This window comes from Muntiacus reevesi, chromosome 10 (genome assembly GCF_963930625.1).
Source record: "Muntiacus reevesi chromosome 10, mMunRee1.1, whole genome shotgun sequence".
NCBI classification, from domain to species: Eukaryota; Metazoa; Chordata; class Mammalia; order Artiodactyla; family Cervidae; genus Muntiacus; species Muntiacus reevesi.
Genome location: NC_089258.1, coordinates 56,660,559 through 56,680,228, shown reverse-complemented (window position 1 = coordinate 56,680,228; position 19,670 = coordinate 56,660,559). Strand labels below are relative to the sequence as shown.

The window sequence follows — 19,670 nt, the reverse complement described above, 5'->3', positions numbered from 1 at the left end:
GATATCCCAGAGATATCTGAAATTCAATAGACCTGAAACCAACCTCAGTATTTTTCCTCTCTCTCTCAAGTAGAAGTATAGCTGGTTTACAGTATTGTATTACTTCCAGATGTACTGCCGTGATTCAGTTATGCATATATATATAGATATATATTCATAGATATGTACATATTAAGTCTTTTCCATTATAGTTTATTACAAGATGTTGAGTATAGTTCCCTGTGCTATATAGGAAATCCTTGTTGTTTATCTGTTTTATGTACAGTAATGTGTATCTGTTAATCCCAAACTCCTAATCTATTTATTCCCACCCCCCCAACAGACCTTTTCCCCTTGGTAACTGTAATTTGTTTTCTATGTCTGTATGTCTATTTCTGTTTTGTAAATAAGTTCATTTGTGTCATTTTGTTTTAGATCCCACACATAAGTGCTATTATATGATATTTGTCTTTCTCTGTCTTACTTCGCCTAGAATGGTCATCTCTAGGCCACTGGCAGCATCATGGATGGACCCAGAGATGATCATACCAAGTATTTCGCTTCTTAAACCTTCCACATTCCCTGTTGCAGGGTGACATTACCACCCACTTGGTCTGAAGGACGAAAGGAGGTCACAGAGCAGTCTGAAGAGGGAAGGGAGTCAGACATTCAGAAAGAAGAGTGGTGACCTCTGTTTTCCTCTCTGGGGTGGGAGGCAAAATCATTTGCTGGGATCAATGAGTGTGGAAGTGAGGGTAGAAAAATCTAAAGGTGCTCCCATGGAGAATGAGAAGCATTGATGGAGAAGGAACAACAACAACAAAAAAAGACAGAGACTGTTTGAAAGCTCTGGTGAAGTGACAAACCATAAATCTATAATGGTATTATTATTATTATGACTGGGTACCATTCGGCCAGGGGCTTCCCAGGAGGCTCAGTGATAAAGAATCTGCCTGCCAAGCAGGAGACGTGAGGTCTATCCCTGGGTCAGGAAGTTCCCCTGGAGGAAGAAACGGCAACCCACTCCAGTATTCTTGCCTGGAGAATCTCAGGGACAGAGGAGCCTGGCAGGCTGCAGTCCATGAAGTCTCAAAGAGTCTGACACGACTTAGCGACTAAGCAACAACTATTCAGCCCAGTCCTGAATTTTTGCCACGTGAGCAAATAAGAAGAGGGAGGCAGTGAGACCCGTCTTCAGTGAAGTGGTTGGGAGCTGTGTCTGGGAAGGAGTGGGCCCCGAGAGTGGACGTTCTTGGGAGATAGAGCAGGGATGCGGAGCATGGCGGGGGGAGGTGGACCCTCTCGTGGGGAGCGCACATCTGCACAGACGTGCCGTGTGGCGTGGATGTTCAAGGCTTCTTCCCTGGGTGGAGTCCTTCTGTTCTCTTTTGGTCACATTGAGAACTGTTTTCTAGAATGACCGTTGGCTCACCTGCAGTACTGAAAACCAGAGATATTTTGGTGTCTTTCGAGCACATGTGTGGAGGCTGTAAGTCAATTTCTCTGTCAACTTACGGTTGTGATTCAGAGGCTAAATCGACCTGTTTCAGGTGCCAGGGTAGTTTGTGGTCAGAAACAGGGAGATTTTTGTAAAGGAGCTCTGGTAACGTCTTCTAAAAGGGTATAGAAAACATGCCTAATAAGAAATTTGTGGGTGTGCAGTAGTGAATATGCAAAACAGTAGTTTGGGTAATTCTCAGTATGGGAAACTGGCTCTGCAGTACTTAGAGGTATTTAGACTTTAATTTCATATGCAGTTGTATTCCATTGATGAGGAAATTTATTCACCATTGGCCTCCCTGTTTCCCTATGACTCAATTGTTTACTAACCGTGTGAAGTCCGAAAGACCGTTGGCTAATGATCCTAAGTGTATGTATCACTACATACACTTACCTGCATTTAAAGTATCCTAGGATAATAAAAGATAACTAATTCTTGACTCACAGACTTAGAAAATGAACTTATTGTTGCCGGGGGTGGAGTTGGGGGAAGGGATAGTTAGGGAGTTTGGGATGGACAGGTACACACTGCTCTATTTAAATAGATAACCAACAAGGACCTACTGTATAACGCATGAAACCCTGCTCAGTGTTATGTGGCAGCCTGGATGGGAGGGGAGTTTGGGGGAGAATGGAAACATGTATATATGTATATGACTGAGTCCCTGACAGTCCCTGAAACTGTCCCAGTACTGTTAACTCACTATACCTCAATACAAAATAAAAAATTTGAAAAATAAATAACTGATTCTTAAGCCCTGGAGATTCGTATTCAGTAGTTCAGGATGGGGTCAGAGAATCTTTTTTTTTTTTTACTCTCCAGATAATTGCACATACAGTTTGGGGTGCTGCTATAAGTGGAGAGAAAGTATAGCGAAGTATAACTGTGTGTTATGAGCACTGGTATCTCATTCTTAGTAAGGGCTTAAGCCAGTGTGATGGGGATAAAGATAATGATGATAACAGTCAGGGCGATGGTGATTTTTAATCTTTAATTCCTTCTTCCTTTAAGTTCACATCATTTTGAACTGAAATTCTTTTTTTTTTTTTTTCCAAAAAGGTACATAAAAGTCAATGTGAGGAGCACAGGATGTCATGTAAGAGGAACTTACATTTTGGGAAGGACTACTCTCCCAATCCAGGAGAAACTGCCACTAAAAATTGCTGTGCTATATTCCTACGAGTGTATCGCCACTTGTGTGTTTTTCCTTTCCTCAGAGCTTCCATCCTCGATAGAGCAGTAGCTCTGGCCACTGGCTTCCTTGCCTTCGTGTGTGGAGTGGTACTTGGTTCATGATGAAACATGGCCATTCAGGACTTTTCAGTAACCCCTGCAAACAAGCCCCATGTCTATAGTGGGGCATTTGAGACCCTCCAGCAAAACCTGAGTTCAAATCTCGGTTCCTAGATTCAAATCTGGGGTCTTGGGTGACTTGGACACTTTTTTTTTGTTTAATGTACCTTTGTAAGCTCTGCTTTCCCTCATCTCTAAAATGGGGATAGTTATACTTAACTGACAAGGGCTATCGTGAGGGTTAGTGATGAATATGTGAATATGTGAATATGTGAACTGTCCAGTCTGTTGGTATGTGAATCAGTTGCTCTGTCCACATCAGCAAAGAGGCCTTCCTTAGTTCTACTTCGGCCATAAACACTAATGCTCACCTTGCCTGACTCGGCTTGCTGCCTTCTGTCTGCGTAAGTGATCCCGCCCTAGCCTGTAAACTCTTCCTGTACCATAAAGCTTTCGCTTAGGAACCCATCTAATAATGATTTATGAACGAGTTCACCTAGTTGGCATTTAATCATCCACTACCTTCTGATCTCTATTGCAGTCTTTTATTATGATAATTATAGTATTATTAGTTAGCTTTATGTAATTTATGTCTCATGCCCCCAGTTAATTTACTAATTCCTCGAGGGTAGTGATCGTGTCTTACACGTCTTTGAATTCTCCTCTGCACTTAGCACACTGTTCCTCATAATAATGTGTGTTGAATAAATATTTCGTGGTACCCTGGATGAATAGATACTGCAGACAGTACATCCATAGGGGGAGAGGGTCCAGTGGTTAGAACTGTGAGAGAGGGTTAATGGGTGAAAACAGACTCGAGTTGGCTTTTGTCGGGAGGGTGACATTTATGTCGGTTGATCAGAGGGCTGGCACGTGGCTAAGTGGGGAGAACAAGAAGCCTGCACAGGCATATTTAAAACAAATGATGCAGCTGCAGAAGCCATGGGGCTGGGCTCCACTGTGATTGGCTTCTGTGACACAGCCTCCAAGTCAAGCCCTGTGCTTATCAGCTACTTCGCTCCCAGCCTTTTGCCTGCCCTCTCACCACGCTGTGACCCACCATCTGTGATGCTGTAACTGGGAACTGACATGCGGTGGGGCTGCTGGTAGAAGTTCTCTAGGTTTGCCTCCAAGTGAAGATGCCTTTACTTCCTCTTCATTCCTGAAGGAAATTTACACTGTGTTTAACATTTAAAAAGAGCAATTATTTTCTTTGAGTGCTTTTTGCTTTGATCTCAACACACAGCATGCGGGGATCCTAATTCCCCAGCCAGGGACTGAACCCGCACCCCATGCAGTGGAAATGCAGAGTACCAACCCTTGGACCGCCAGGGAAGTCCTAATTTAGGTGCTTTAAAGGCATCTTTTCCATCATCTTCTGTTTTCATGGTTTCTGTTGAGTAGTCACTAGAAGGCTTCTGCGTTTTGTGTTTTTTGAAGATTATGAGCCTTTTTTTTTAAGAACCTGTTTTTCTTCTGCTGATTTTAAGATTTTTTCTCTATATTTTTGGTTTTTATCAAAGGTACTATGATATGCCTAGGTGTGGCTTTATTTATAGTAGTCAGTTTGGGATCTGTAGTGAGTGTTAAATTTGTGATTAGATGATAATTGATCACTGTCTCTTGAAATATTGCTTCTACCTCATTCTCTCTTATCTTTGTAGAACTTCCAACTACCCATATCTTTTGGCTACCCAAAAGATACTACCCATATCCAACTACCCATATTCCAACTACCCATATCCAAAAGGAAGGCCTTCTGGGCTTCCCTCATAGCTCGGTCGGTAAATCATCTACCTGCAATGCAGGAGACCCGAGTTCGATTCCTGGGTTGGGAAGATGTCCTGGAGAAGGAAACGGCAACCCACTCCAGTATTCTTGCCTGGAGAATCCTATGGACAGAGGAGCCTGGCGGGCTACATACAGTCCATGGTGTCGCAAGAGAGTCAGACACAACTTAGCTACTAAACCACCAGAACTTTTTAGGTCTAAGATACAATCTATCAGTGTTATGGATTTGTGATCCTTTATTAACACATATCCCACTCTCTTGTCTCAGTGCTTCATTATTGTCTGTTTTGTCTTCTGGTTCACATTTCCCCCCCCCAGTGGTGTCTAATCTGTTGGTAAACTCATCCCTTGAATTCTTACTTTGAAGTATCAGTAGTTATCCTTTAGTGTAGAATTTTCAGTTTTATAGTTTTCAGTTCTCTGAAAAAATTTTCCATCTTGCCGTTTATTTCCTTAAACGTGTTAAGCCTCGTTGTTTAAAGAGTATGTCTGGAAGCACTGGTGTGTGTGTGTTCATTAGATCCGTATTAAATCTGTGTGTGTGTCCCTATTGGTCCGTTTCTATTGTCTACTGCTCTCCTTGGTTTTCTATTTTGTTGTCTTTCATCCTCGGATTCCTAGCTATATTGGTTGAATGCTGGCCGTTGTATCTGAAAAACACCAGATGGGATATAAATCTTAGGATAATGTTATCTTTCCTCAAGATATGTTTTAAGGTGACTTCTGGTAGTTCCAGATCATTTCAGTTTGGTCAAGGATTGAGATTAATCAAAGCCAGGTTTTAGTGTTTGAGGCTAGTCTATTTCCATTTCGTTTTACACCTTAACGCGACTTTTGTGTTTGGGAGCGGGGAGTTCCCAGGACTCCCTTTTCCTAGCTGGCTCCTGACTTCAGTTCTTCCGCCCCTGGTCACTGGAAGTGTCTGCACCCCTGCTCAGCTTCGAAGCCCTGCTTCCTCTCTGGGTTCAGCAGTTGCTCCTAGGCTTGGAGAAGAGCAGCCCCAAATTATCAGGCTTACCTTCCTGCGTTCCTTCCTTCCCCAAGATCTTGCCCTCCTAATTCTTTACCACCTTTTTTAGTTCTCTGATGTTTCTAACCATATTTTAAAAAACACACTTTGTTCAAATAGGTTTCCTAGTTATTCACTAGGGGAGTTCGGTCTGAATTACCTACCGTGCCATTGTCAGAAGCAACCCCCCTCTCTCAGCCCGGAGTTTAATTCTCTAAATCCAGCAAGGACTTTAGAAGTCTCTGGTACTGAACATTAACATGATTTAAGTGGTGTTTTAGGATGATTAACATGTCAATAGTATGCAAATCAGAGAGGGGTTGGGAAAGTTTCCATAAGTAGAGCAGTGAAAAGACCATCTGAGTGTTTTCCGAAGCAAGAGGAAGGCAGATGTTAGGGTTTCTGAGCCTGGGCATTGCAGACAGACCTGAACGAGAGTCTGGGCTCCCGTAGTGATCAGCAGATTGTCTTGGGTAGTTCCCCAACCTATCCCCTCATCTGAAATATGGGTAATAAAGTCCCTACCTTCTGGGGTTGAAGAGAAGTGAGAAGCTCACAGAAAACCCTGGCTTTCATGGCCAGCATGTAGTAAGTTCTCAGTAAGTGGCCTACTATTCTGAGAGCCAAGCTGCAGATATTTAGGTTAAAATTCAAGATCTCAGTTAATGGCACTAATCAGGACCAGAGTTATTGTCAGCCTCGTGGGGGATGTGAGTTTATCCCATGAATCACAGTGAACAGCTCTTGTGCCTTTATGTAGCAGCACTGGTGCCAGTAATATTCTAAATACTTGCCATGCCCTGAATTGATTTATAGCCAATGCCGTGGTTTCAAAGATGATCCCAACTCCATATCTCAAAGATGTTAGGTTAACTGATTTCTCAAAGTCAATCTTGAGGATAGATGCTTCCCTTCATATTTTAGGTTTGAAAGTGTAGTCATTCAATCATGTCCAACTCTTTTGCCACCCCGTGAACTGTAGCCCATCAGGCTCCTCTGTCCATGGAATTCTCCTGGTGAGAATACTGGACTGGGTAGCCATCCCCTTCACCAGGGAATCTTCCCAACCCAGGGATCAAACCTGGGTCTCCTGTATTGCTGGCAGATTCTTTACCATCCAAGCAGCCAGGGAAGCCCATGTTTAGGTTTTATAGAACCATAAAATTTAAGTTTTTCGCTTTTAATGCACAGTGTACAGGAAATGAAGCTTGCAAAAAAAGACAAATCAGGTTATGAGCCTTTATGTTACAAAAGGATTCCTAGAGTCACAGATAACCTTGGAAAATATCCTTGTGAAACCCCTCCTTTTTCTAGATGATTACAGTGTCCACCGGAGAGATTGAGTGACTGACCCAGGGACGCACAGTAGTAACAACAGTCAGAACTGGAACACAAAGGTCCCAGTTTCTGATGTATTTCGGTCCTCTTGGCAAAAATAGCACCTCTTTGTCTTCCCTGTTGAGTCCGCTGACCTTTTCAACTCTCTTCCGGTTTCCTGTGGCCTGAGTGTTTCTTCCCAAGGGAAGCGTGCATCAAAGAAGGAAGACCCGGCTAGCACCTTGAATTTCACTGATGGAAACTGGAAAACACATTCCTCGTAGGCATGTACTAGATCAATGTTGAGTTCTACCTTCCCTTCCTTTCACAGATGCATATTCAGCCTCTGATAGTCGTGAGAAATCTATGTCAAATGGCAACCTTTTTATTCTGGGTCATGTGGCAAGACCACTGGTAATTCATTACCTGTTTAGTGTGTGGGAAGGGGAGCCAGCCTCTAAAATCGAGTAAGAAAGAGGAAGTGCTTCCGTGTAAAAGGGTTAGCTTTCATTGTGTATCATCGGGAATGTCCTAGCTATTAAAAACACACACGCACAGCATGGAACCTGAAATAAGTGAAGCACTTTATAATAGAGTTTTCCCTACTCTGATCAGATACTTGCTGTATTTGCTTTTCCTCAAAATCTGCTTATAATTTATGACAGTCCTGACTAAAGATTTAGAATAGTTTCCATATGTGGGATTTCCATAGAGTTTGGCTAGGTGAGCCGTAAACATTGAGGTTTGGCTGAGCTGCATCCTTGTTAGAAGGACGTATGTAAACGGGCTGGGTCAACAGGTAGATGATGCTGCAGAACACGATGCACAGAGACTCGTAGAGGCGGGCTGTCTGCCGGGACAACCAGACTTTGTAGCAAGAAGAACCAGACTCTTCGCAGAAGAACCAAGTGAGTCTGGAGCCTTGCTCCTCAAGAGTGTGGTTCAGTGACCTAGGAGCTTGTTAGAAACTGAGAATCCCAGGGCTCACCTAGACCTCCTGAATCGAGATTTGTATGTGCATTAACGTTGGTGGAGCCCTGGTCTAGGTTTTATAATCAGCTCTTATCTTTACTGTTCACAACACTAGTAATATCATTGGTTGGTATAAATCTCTAGTTTTCTCTTTACTCTTGGGATGATGACCAAAATCCCAAGCTTGATTTTCCAGGCCTGTGGGGTCAGCCTGTCTCTGACATCACCCTGTTGCTGACTGCCTTCTGCAGCTGGTCCTCCTGCCCCTGGGGGTCTTTGGACTGTCTGCTGTCTTCATCTTCCCTTAACTGTAGACAGAATAGGAGACCTGTCACCTGACTCAGAGCATCTTCTCCATTAAATTTCCTAGGGTGGCCATAACACAGTACCACAAGCCGTGTGACTTCAGCAGAAATCTATTCTCTCACAGTTCTGACGCCCCAAGTTAAAGTGTTTGTAGGGCGGTTCTTCCTCTTGATCCTTCAGGGGAGGATGGTTCCTGGCCTCTTTCTGCTTCTGGTGGTTGCACGCAGCCCTTGGCTTGTGGCTGCATCACGCCAGTCTCTGCCTATGTCCTCAAGTGGCTGTCTGCCCCCGTGGCTGTGTCTGCACATGGGCTTCTGTGTGCGTGTGTGTGCGTGTGTGTGTGTGTGTGTGTGTGTGTGTGTGTATGATCAGTCACTCAGTTGTGTCTGACTCTACGTGAGTCCCTATGGGCTGTGTGGCCCACTGGGCTCCTCTGTCCATGGGATTCTCCAGGCAAGAATACTGGAGTGGGTTGCCATTTCCTCCTCCAGGGGCTCTTCCTGACCCAGGGATTGAACCCACATCTTCTGCACCTCCTGCATCGTGACAGATTCTTCCGCAGAGCCACCTGGGAAGCCCCTCTCTCTGTGTTGTCTGTGTCCGCATTTCCCTCTTCTCCAAAGACGTTAGGTTCCTGTGAGCCTCTGATCACATTTTCGTCAACTCATTGATATGTAATCTTGTTTTACGTGCTTCTGTTTTAAGACTCCATATTTAATACGTTTTGTAGACAACAAGCAGTAACTCATGCCTAAAGGAAGTTTATCTCACACACGTATTTTCTGTAAAAGTCTCCTCACAGCCTTCTTGGATTTAGACATGGTTGACAGCGTTTCAGACAGCCCTCTCTGGGGGCCGTTTTAAATGGCAAAATCACCAACAAAAAAGCAGGAAAATGTGAAAAATGTTTCACTGGATAGACTCTGAAAAGGACATGTATTTATAGTGTGAGAGCTGAAATAAGAAGGCAGGATGTCACCAGTTTCACCTTAGTTGGGAGCGTGTGCACCGGCTGACTCAGGATTTTCACGTCTCTGGGCATGTCTGTGAAGAGCCAGGGAACACCCCCAAGGATCAATTTGGATGACAGAAATATACACAGTGAGTAGGTACATTTGCAAATATGAAATCCTCGAATAATGAAGATTGATTGTATTTCCCCACACAGGCTTTAAAGATAGAAAGTTTTTTGCCTTATTTCAGGTGACCATTTTTTCCTAAATGGGTCGTTTGTGAAAAAATAAAAAATAGGGGAGGAACATGTTATAAGTTGCAGATGGAAAGCAGGGGCGTGTTTCCGTGTTGCTAAGCTAAGGTAGGGCCTGCAGAGGTTCCTGGGCCACAGCGGTTCTGCTTGTCGTCTTGTCCCCTCAGAAGAGCTTGTCACCTCGTATCCACGCCTCCTCGCCCCTCTCTACTGCCCGGATCTGCCTGCCCCCGCTCTGTGTCTTGAGATCTTTTTAAGAACTGGGGTCTGCAGAGTCAGCTGGGCAGAGCCCTCGCCATGGTCGGTCACCCAGTGGATCTAATGTGGACAAACTTTCCCCCACGCTTCCAGAACGCTCTGCAACTCCTTATCATTCTGTACACAGGAGGTGCCCTGGGCTATGGGAATTGTCTTGTTCCCTGTCTCCTGCTAGACTGGGGGTCCCTAGATGGCAGGGACCATCTCCTTCCTTCCTGTTCCTGGAACATCAGTCTTGATATATGACCTCTGTGTGGGTGGATGAAAGAGCGAGCAATTCGAACAGCTTGAGACCCACTCAGAGCAGCTGTGTGAGGGCCCCCTGTGGCTGTTCCACGTCTTTTTGGGGTGTTCCTGCGGTTCCTGTCACTCCTGAGGCCACCAGATGAGTGGACAGGGCCAGCCTGCCATGGTGACCCCATCTTGGCTGACTTGCAGAACTGGTTCTTGTATTCCACCTCTCTTGTGGGTGCATTTAGGTTTTGTAGGATTATCCAAAGACCTATGAGAGCTGGAGTTCCTGCTCTCAGTGAATTCACTCTTTGGATAGGAGGAGAGGGTGGGCACAGCTGAGAAGTTTCCGTTTAAAAAGGTAAGAGTTAGTAAGAATAAACACAACCTTAGAATAGCTGCCCTATAGCAATGTTTGATTTTCCGATGAGCAGTGCAAGATCTTGGGCATTGTGGGACATGGAGGAGGAGGGACTCCTGCAGCTGGCGTGTCTGGGAGGCCTTGTGGGGAGGAGGGCGGAGACTGGGTCTTGGAGAATGGCTTGGGATTGGGGAGGCCGGGAAAGAGGAGCAAGGAGGAGGCGGTGTCTGTGACAGTGAGTGGGTCAGAAGTAGGGAAAAGGTCCAAGGGAAAGGCAAGGGCTAGGCTTAATTCTAGAGTCGAAATAGGCTTTACGGGCAGAGAGTGCAGCTCCAGGTGGCTAATAGTGATGCTTGTCCTCTGGTGCAAGCTGCGGGCTGGGCACAGAGGAGACAGGAAGTCCTCTGCAAGCTGGAAGAGAGCGTTACTGAGCCTGTGATCATCCCAGCCCGAAGTCATCGGAACAGAATATCCAGAGCTCATTTCTGGAGGAGAAAATGAACCAAGGATAGGTGAGGTAGCCACGGATTGAAAAGAGCACCATGTCCCACTGCCCATGAAGTCCTGTGGAATTGGAGGCTTGGTTGCCATTGTCTCTGCTTTTGCATCGAATGCAAACTTGTGTGTAAATAGGCTGAAGATGAATGAGTGATCCCGCTCTGGGTATATTTAGGTGGGCGGGGGATAGACTGTGTAGAAAGGCATCTGGAAGGAGGGGTGGGGGAGGCGTTTTGTTGGGCTAGTGGAGGAAAGGAGACCCCAGGTCAGAGGGGGTGGGTGGCAGTGAAGAAAGATCCTTGAGGGAGCACAATGAATAAGAGATGCTTTCACATAAAAGTGACGCTGAAGCTAGAGCAGGAGGCTGGTGTGCTCTGCGGGGAGACAGGCTGCCTCAGGAGGGGATGGCTAACTGGTGAAAGACCTTGGAGCCAAATGAACTGATACCTTAAGACCTTGCCCATACGTGCCTGTGTCGGGATGTTGAAGCTTGTCAATAACTCAGATACCCCAAAGGAATGGCTACTGTGTCCACCCTTGGCTCTTAAAAAGGTGATGCCCAAAGGAACTTGTAAAACACTGGTCCGCTGGGTACCTGATACACTGAAGGTATCTGCCATAAACACAGCCAGGTTGGGAGGCGTAAGACCCAGCCTTAGGGTTTCCCAGGTGGTACAGTGGTAAAGAACCTGCCTGCCGATGCCAGAGACACAGGAGATGCGAGTTTGATCCCTGGTTAGGAAGATACCCGGAAGGAGGAAGTTAACAACCCACTGCAGTATTCTCGCCTGGATAATCCCATGGACGGAGGATCCTGGCGGGCTACAGTCCATAGGGTTACAAAAAGTTGGCGGCAATGGAACACGCATGCGCAAAACCCAGTGTTAGGTATCCAAGCCCCTCTGGCTGCAGTTTCTGCATCATAGGATCCTCTCAGCTGAGAGCAGGTGTGGTCCTCACTCACCTTTGCCCCACGGAGACGGCCCCTTGGGAATGAGTGGGGCAGGATGCTCCAGGGCAAAGCCCCTAACACGCTCTCGTAGCCCCGCGGCCCCAGGGTACACATAAGCTGTGTGATTTTGAGGAAGAGGCGCATACAGCCGGGCAGGCATGGTGTCAGACCTCATCTGCGGACATGACAGTGAGCAGCAGAAATGCCTGATGTTGTGTTTGCTCTTCTGCAGAAGGACACCATGCCGGTGGAAAGGATGCGTATGCGCCCGTGGCTGGAAGAACAGATCAACTCAAATATGATACCAGGGCTGAAGTGGCTTAGCAAGGTAAGTGTGTGCATGTGTGTGTGTGTGTACATGTATGTATGTGAGTGCGTGTGTCCATGTGAGAGAGATCCCTACTAAAAGCAGCTGCGTGTAGACTGCTGCAAGTAAAGTTGTTCTTTGTTTTCAAAATATGCTGGTTTATTACAAAAGCCAACCAAGCAAAAATGATTATGAAAATATCAAAGAATCATAAACAGAAGATTTATCATCACTTCAGACTGTAGCCTCAACCCGAGTTAAGGCTCTGGTCTCATGTATGACTGTTGTGGGAAGCTTCTCACTGTATTTCTATTAAATGCTTCTTACCCTTCTCCATCTCTGAATATTCTTTCTTGCTTCTGGTTTTCTAGGGTTGGAGGACATGGAAACTCTAGGGCTTTCTATTGGGAAAGGAGCATATTGATTTTCTTTTCAGTATTCTCTACGTAAAGAAAATTTTTGTTTTTGTCTTTAAAAAAAAATGCTTTTACTTTATTATGAAACCCTGTTTGTGTGCCTACCTGTCTGAAAAAAGCAGTATTCTGTCATTTACAACCCCCTCCCACATATGTACATAAATACTTTCTTACTTTTATCAACCTCAAAACTCTCAGTTTAGTTGATCCTGACTCTTAGGGGATGAATCAGGAAGCCATTAGATGTAAAAATAAAGAACGCCTGGAATCATTCAGTTATAATCTAGAAAAGCAATGACTACATCATGCTTTCTTTAAGACAGCCCAAGAGAGATTTCTCTCCCACTACCAGGAGTATTACAGTTCTTCTGAGCAAGTGTCTTTTTCCTCTTCTACCTCCCCCTGTGTTTTTAATCTTAAGGACACGATGAATAATTTAGCAGGTCAGGCTTTACCTTTGCATCACGTGTGGAGAGCTGACAGCCAAATTGTGGCTGCTCCTAACAAGTGTACAAAATATTGCAGCATAATTTTTGTATGAATATTACTCCTTACTTCATTTTTATCTTCTCAGATATCTCTCAATCTTATTTCTTTTTCATTTTTTCATTATTTCTTATTTCTTCCTCATTTACCTATTTTTTTTCATTTATTTTAAATGTAATGGTGTATTGGATTTGAATGGATCAATTTAAATGAGTCCCTTCTGAAACAAGATGGCATAGAAGTAAACAAATATTTTAAGTAAAGCATATGCTCACTTCAAATGACCTGTCCTATATTTTAAGGTCTTAGGGCAAACAATATACTTTTCCAGCCTTGTTGTGTCTGTAGTGTTTTAGGTTTATATCCTGGAGGGGCTTTGTAATTAGCCTCTTCCAAAGAAACAAGTCATCAGTTCAGTTCAGTCGCTCAGTCATGTCCGACTCTTTGCAACCTCATGGACTGCAGCACACCAGGCCTCCCTGTCCATCACCAACTCCTAGAGTTTACTCAAACTCATGTCCACAGAGTCAGTGATGCCATCCAACCATCTCATCCTCTGTCATCCCCTTCTCCTCCTGCCTTCAATCTTTCCCAGCATCACGGTCTTTTCAAATGAGTCAGTTCTTCACATCGGTGGCCAAAGTATTAGAGTTTCAGCTTCAGCATCAGTCCTTCCAATGAATATTCAGGACTGATTTCCTTTAGGATGGACTGGTTAGATCTCCTTGCTGTCCAAGGGACTCTTTAAGAGTCTTCTCCAACACCACAGTTCAAAAGCATTAGTTCCTTGGCGTTCAGCTTTCTTTAAAGTCCGACTCTCACATCCATACATGACTATTCACTAGACAGACCTTTGTTGGCAAAGTAATGTGTCTGTTTTTTAATAAACTGTCTAGGTTGGTCATAACTTTTCTTCCCAAGAGCAAGCGTCTTTTAATTTCATGGCTACAGTCACCATCTTCAGTGATTTTGGAACCCCCAAAAATAAAGTCACTGTTTCCACATCCATTTGCCATGAAGTGATGGGACCAGATGCCATGATCTTAGTTTTCTGAATGTTGAGTTTTAACAAGTCATCAGCTAGATTTTTTTTTGTCATTTTGCAGACAAGGAAACCAAGGCTCGTAGGTTTAGGAGGATTATATTTTGAAGAACTGGTACTATTGCCTATATTGATTTAGGATGTGAAATTAAAGCAGATGTTCCTGATTTCTGAAGAGAAGTCAGTTGTTTGCCTTTGCTTTTTCCTTTTCAAAACCCACCCACCGTTTTTGGCTAGCTTGACACAATGGCTTGCTTCAAACGTCACCATGTCTCCTGCAAGTGGGCTCTTAATACACTGCAGTCTGTTGTTGTCTGTAGTAGGTTGAATGGTAACCCCCTCAAAGATATGTCCACATCCTAACCCCCAGAAACTGTGGTTGTGACCTTATTTGGAGAAAGGGTCTTGGCCGATGTACTTAACTTAAGGACGTCGAGATGAGATCCTCCTGGATTATCTGGTGGGCTGATCCAGTGACAAGCGTCCTTATAAGACACAGAAGACCCTGGAGAAGGAAATGGCAACCCACTCCAGTATTCTTGCCTGGAAAATCCCATGGACAGTGGGGCTACAGTCCATGGGGTGGCAAAGAGTTGGACACAAGTTAGTGGCAATACAATAATAACAACAATAATAAGCAACTATATTTGATATTTTGTACAACCTATAATGGAAAAGAATCTGCAAAAATTTATGTATATATCTAAATCACTTTGCTGTTCACTTGAAACTAACACAATCTTGTAAATTCAATATATTTCAATAAAAACATGCTTGTTTTCTCAAGGTTAAAAAAAAAAAAAAAGACACAGAAGAGGGACTTCCCTGGCGTTCCAGTGGTTAAGACAATTCCCCTTCCAATGCAGGGGATGCAGGTTCAATCCCTGGTTAGGGAGCCAAGAGCTCACATGCCTAGCAGCCAAGAAACCAAAAGGTAGAACAGAAGCAATATTGTAACAGATTCAGTGAAGACTTTAAAATAATGGTCTGCATAAAAATAAAAAAAAGACACAGATGAGGAGACACACCCACAGAGGGAAAGGCCACGTGGAGAAGGAGGCGGAGACTAGAGGGCTGCAGCCATAAGCCAAGAACACCTGGACCCACTGGAAGCCAGAAGAGGCAAGGAGGATCCTACTTGGAGCCTTTGCAGGGAATACTGCCCTGCTGATGTCTCGATTTTGGACTTCTGGCCTCCGGAAAAATAATAGGATCCATTTCTGTGGTGCTAATCCATTCAGTGGATGGCAGTTTGTTATGACAGTCCAAGGAAGCGTACACCCCCTCTCAGAGCTACTTCTTCACTGGGACTGTCCACTGAGATACCTTTTTCTCCAGCCCCTCTGTCTGTGTACTTTGGATTTTGTTGTTCAGTTGCCAAGTTGTGTCCGACTCTTTTCGAACCCTTGGACTGCAGTGCACCAGGCTCCTCTGTCCTCCACCATCTCCCAGAGTTTGTTCAATTCAGATCCATTGGGTGAAGCCATCCAACCATTTCATCCTCGGTCATCCCCTTCTCCTCCTGCCTGCAGTCTTTCCCAGCATCAGGGTCTTTTCCAGTGAGTCGGCTCTTCGCATCAGGTGGCCAAAGGATTGGAGCTTCAGCTTCAGCATCAGCCCTTCCAGTGAATTGGCAGGGTTGATTTCCTTCAGGATTGACCGGTTTGATCTCCTTGCTGTCCAGTTGGCTCTAAAGAGGACCAGAAAGTGAATGGATTCTTCTTGGTGCAGCTGAACACTTAGGGCCTCTCAGGCAATCCATCGTGTGGAGCCTTACTCACCTGGCTCTTGGCTCCTGAGTGCCTTCCCTGGTGCAGGACAGGAGACCTCCACCACCTTATCGTCTGCTGGGCTGGGCGTGGGCGAGGCTGAAGGACAGAGAGGGGGTGGTGGCTGCAGCAGATGGCATCTCCCAGGACGATGCTGTGCCCGCGGCTCCTGGGCTGCCTGAGGGCCCAATGCCGACGGAAACGCCCTCTAGCTGTAGTCACTGTAGATGTTGGGTGGCCTCGGGGCATTTCCTGTCTGTACCCACACCTCCCCAGGGCATCTATTTATAGGTTTCTGCTAACTTAGGCTCGCTGGCATTTGTCTGTCTGCATAAATATTTCACTCAGACCCTACTGTTATTCCCTGCCCATTCATAAGCCCAAGAATCCCTACTTGTATTTTGAGTGGTTTGAGGTCATCCCAAATTCTCTTCTGCTGAAGCCTGTTGTGACTCTTAGAAAAGCTGTGCTGTCCTCGGGGGTTTGCTGTTCCCAGTGCTCACAGGGAGGCACTCCAGGCTGGCCACATACCAGGGGTGTCTTGACTGTAACTGAGAGCTCAGTGCCAGGCCTGACCACGCTGGAGGCTTTAGGTAACATTGTGCCGAGAATGAATGGATGAAGGATGGCTACTTGAAGGGGAGGAATATCGGTGACCCTGTTTTTGTTCTGTTAAGATAATTAGACTCAATAACACTGGGTTGGCAATGTCACATCGCTCTCAAACGGAGACTCCATCATACGCAGTGCATTCCTAGCAAGAGATAAATAGGTGGCCGATTAATGCCTTAAATTTGTTTCCATCTCCTGCTTCCAATACATGAAGGGGTGGGGAAGTGAATGAAAGTCTGTCGCTCAGTCGTGTCCAACTCTTTGCAACCCCATGGACTGGAGCTCACCAGTCTCCTCTGTCCATGGGATTCTCCAGGCAAGAATACTGAAGTGGGTTGCCGTTCCCTTCTGCCAGGGATCTTCTGACCCAGGGATCGAACCTGCGTCTCCTGCTTAACAGGCAGATTCTTTACCACTGAGCCACCAGGGAAGATAAATAGGTGGCTAATTAATGCCTTGAATTTGTTTGCATCTCCTGCTTCCAATACATGAGGGGGTGGGACCTGATGGAACAGGTGCTCTGGATTCCTCTGGAGGAGCGATGAGGAGGTTCGCATAGCAGCACTGTACCTGGCTCTTGAAAGTGGCTGTGGCTTGGGCCAGTTTATTATGAGTATTTGCAAATATACATAGTATGCTTGAATGATCTAACGACTAGAAAGAATAGTGCAGCAAATTCCCTTCTAGATTTAAAACTCACATCTGGATTGAACAACTATTAAAAGTTAAGAAATCTGTGTTGGGAGGTGATTAAGGCAACTCCCTGACTGGGTATATCTATCTGTAAGACCCAAGAACATTATCTTATGGATTCACAATACCATTACCAATTGGATAATCGTAAATTAATCATAATTAGTCATCATTTAAAATGTCACTACTGCCCCGTCCTATTCAGAATACCTTGACTATTCCCCAGATATCTTTCTAGGATTTATTTGTTCCATCAGAAGCCACAGCAGACCCCCAGGTTGTATTTGGTTCCTGTCTGTGAGCAATGCCCGCTCCCTTTTGGCCGTCTCTCCACTGGCTTGTGGAAGAGACCAGGTCTGTTCTGGATTTGTCCTCATGCTTGATTTGTGGTTTCCCTGGACTGTTTCTTGAGGAAGAAAGGAGGTGGCTTCCAGGTTCACTGTTCTCATCACTTTGATCGATTCCCACCCTGATTATTGAGATTCCTGTTTCTCCCCGGAGGTCTGCCTGGACCCAGGCGCCAAGACCCCCACCCTGAGACCTGGAGGTCATCGGGTAATTCCGACCTTTTCCTGCTCTGCACTTTGAAAGCAGGCTTGTACTTGTGTAAATATCAGGCCATCTCAGAACACAGTGAGAAGTCCAAACAAATATAGCGAGTGGCATTGGAACATCTTATAAATATTGGGGGAGTGAAGGGGCCGTGGGAGATAAGAAGGCTGGATTCCGCTTGGGGCCAAGGTATGTTTGTCCTGCGTTGCTCAAAATTATCTCAGATGAAAAAAAAAAAAAATTATCTCAGATGTTTTTCTCAACTTGAACTGGGCTTATCTCTCCTGCCTACAGGTGGGCAGAGGTCTCTACATATGGAAATACAAGTGGACTCTGCTGCTGGGTTCAGTCCTTCCATACACGGTGTATGCAGGCCCCCCTGGAAAAATGTCTATTCAGGTCCTTTGCCCATTTCAAGGGGATTCATGCTGGATGATTGCTGCTACTGCTGCTGCTAAGTCACTTCAGTCGTGTCTGACTCTGTGTGACCCCATAGACGGCAGCCCACCAGGCTCCCCCATCCCTGGGATTCTCCAGGCAAGAACACTAGAGTGGATGATTGCTAGGTTTGGTCATTACTTTCATGGTTTCATGATTGGGCATGATTTCTGGGAGACAAGTTTGGAGGTGTGTGTGTGTATGTTTGTTGTTGCTGTTGTTGTTGAAACACAAAGTTGTGTGTGCTTGTGTGCACACACACGCTTGAAAAGATCTGCTTATCAGAATCAATTTTGTGTCTCAGGAGACTGATGTCAGATTGTGTCACCCCAGATCTCCTTTGATCTAGAAAAAAGTACAAGAGTCTGATTCTCTAAGGGTCTGTATCTTTAAGCATAAACCTTTAGATTCTGGTTGTGTACTTCAGGAAAAGTTCTTTCAGAGATAAATTTATGGGTTTTTTTTAATTTTTTTTCCCTGGGAATGTTAAAAACTGCACTGAGTGATTTTGCACTCTGATATTCATCGACCGTAAAAAATAAAGTTTCACTCAACCCTCTTCAGATCACTGTCCTTTTGAAACTGGCCAACCTGAAACCCTGCCCTCTCTCGGTGGATGATACAGCGTGAACACGGAGGGTTTTATGAAAAACCTCACTTTCAGTTCTTCTTTATTGACTACGTTTTATATACATGGAATTTTCCCCTCTAACAGTTCTGGGGAACCCTCAAATGTTCTGACATATTTTTAGTTTCGGCTTTGTGACTGGTTCTGTGGGGAGGCACCAGGTCCCTTTTGGGTTGGCGGGGCCCATTTGTATCTTTCATTGTGTGAAACCAAAGTGGTGGAAAATCCCTCCTGACATTTACTTTCCTGCTCCGGTGTATTGTGCAGAGATTTTTTTTTCCCCATCCCTAGAAATGATCAGACCTACCTTGAGAGGTTTAAAAAAATCCAGTTTTCTTAGTCTTTAATCTCCATGGAATCCAAGTCAGCGGATCTGTTGCAGGTCAGGAAACGTAAATCTAAACCCTGGGAGACAACTGGCAGTGTGAGTCAGTGATTGAATATGGGGTCACATGACCTAGGTTTTGAATTTGGTTATTTACTAATATTACCGTGAGTTCCTTGCATGGATAATTTAAATCTGTTCCTCAGTTTCCTTAACGGTAAAGCGGAAATAGTAACATGTACCCAGCTCCTTTGGGTCTTGCAAGAACCAAAACTGAGAGTGTGTGAACATGCAAAGTGAACTGAGTTTCACATAAGTAGTTTTACTGTTTTGGTTCCAAAGCACTAGTTTCTAGTCATAGACTTGCCAGGGTTGATTAAAGCAGTTTTGAGTTTGGATGTAAGAGAGATGGAGAAGGTCTTCTATGACAAGAACTGTACTTAAGGGACTTTTCTTCAGAAAGGAGTATCATCCTCATATAACTGGTACATCTTTGTTTATATTTGTTCCTTTCTCCTCAGGCCAGGTAGTAGGCACATAGGGATTAGAACAAAATCTTTTTAAGTTTTTTTTTTTTTAACTTCTCTATTTTATTTTATTATATTTGTGTATTTTGGCCACACCATCTGGCATGCGGGATCTTTATTTCCCCAGCCAGGAATCAAACCTGTGCCGTCCCCGCACCCACCCGCAATGAAAACACCGAGTCCTAAAAAAAAAAAAAAAA

General features: G+C 44.8%; 1 protein-coding gene across 3 annotated transcripts in view; it reads left to right on the top strand.

The window, feature by feature from the left end:
* IRF2 (interferon regulatory factor 2) overlaps window positions 1-19,670 on the top strand; it is an 82,914-nt gene that overhangs the window by 29,323 nt on the left and 33,921 nt on the right. The window contains exons 1-2 of one of the 3 annotated variants that reach the window (XM_065946876.1): window positions 10,628-10,737; window positions 11,908-12,003. In XM_065946876.1, the coding sequence (XP_065802948.1) occupies window positions 11,917-12,003 (87 nt within the window). In that variant the 5' untranslated portion in view covers window positions 10,628-10,737; window positions 11,908-11,916. Of the gene's footprint in view, window positions 1-10,627; window positions 10,738-11,907; window positions 12,004-19,670 lie in introns of those variants that run through there. The other 2 variants (XM_065946874.1, XM_065946875.1) reach the window with 2 other exon arrangements.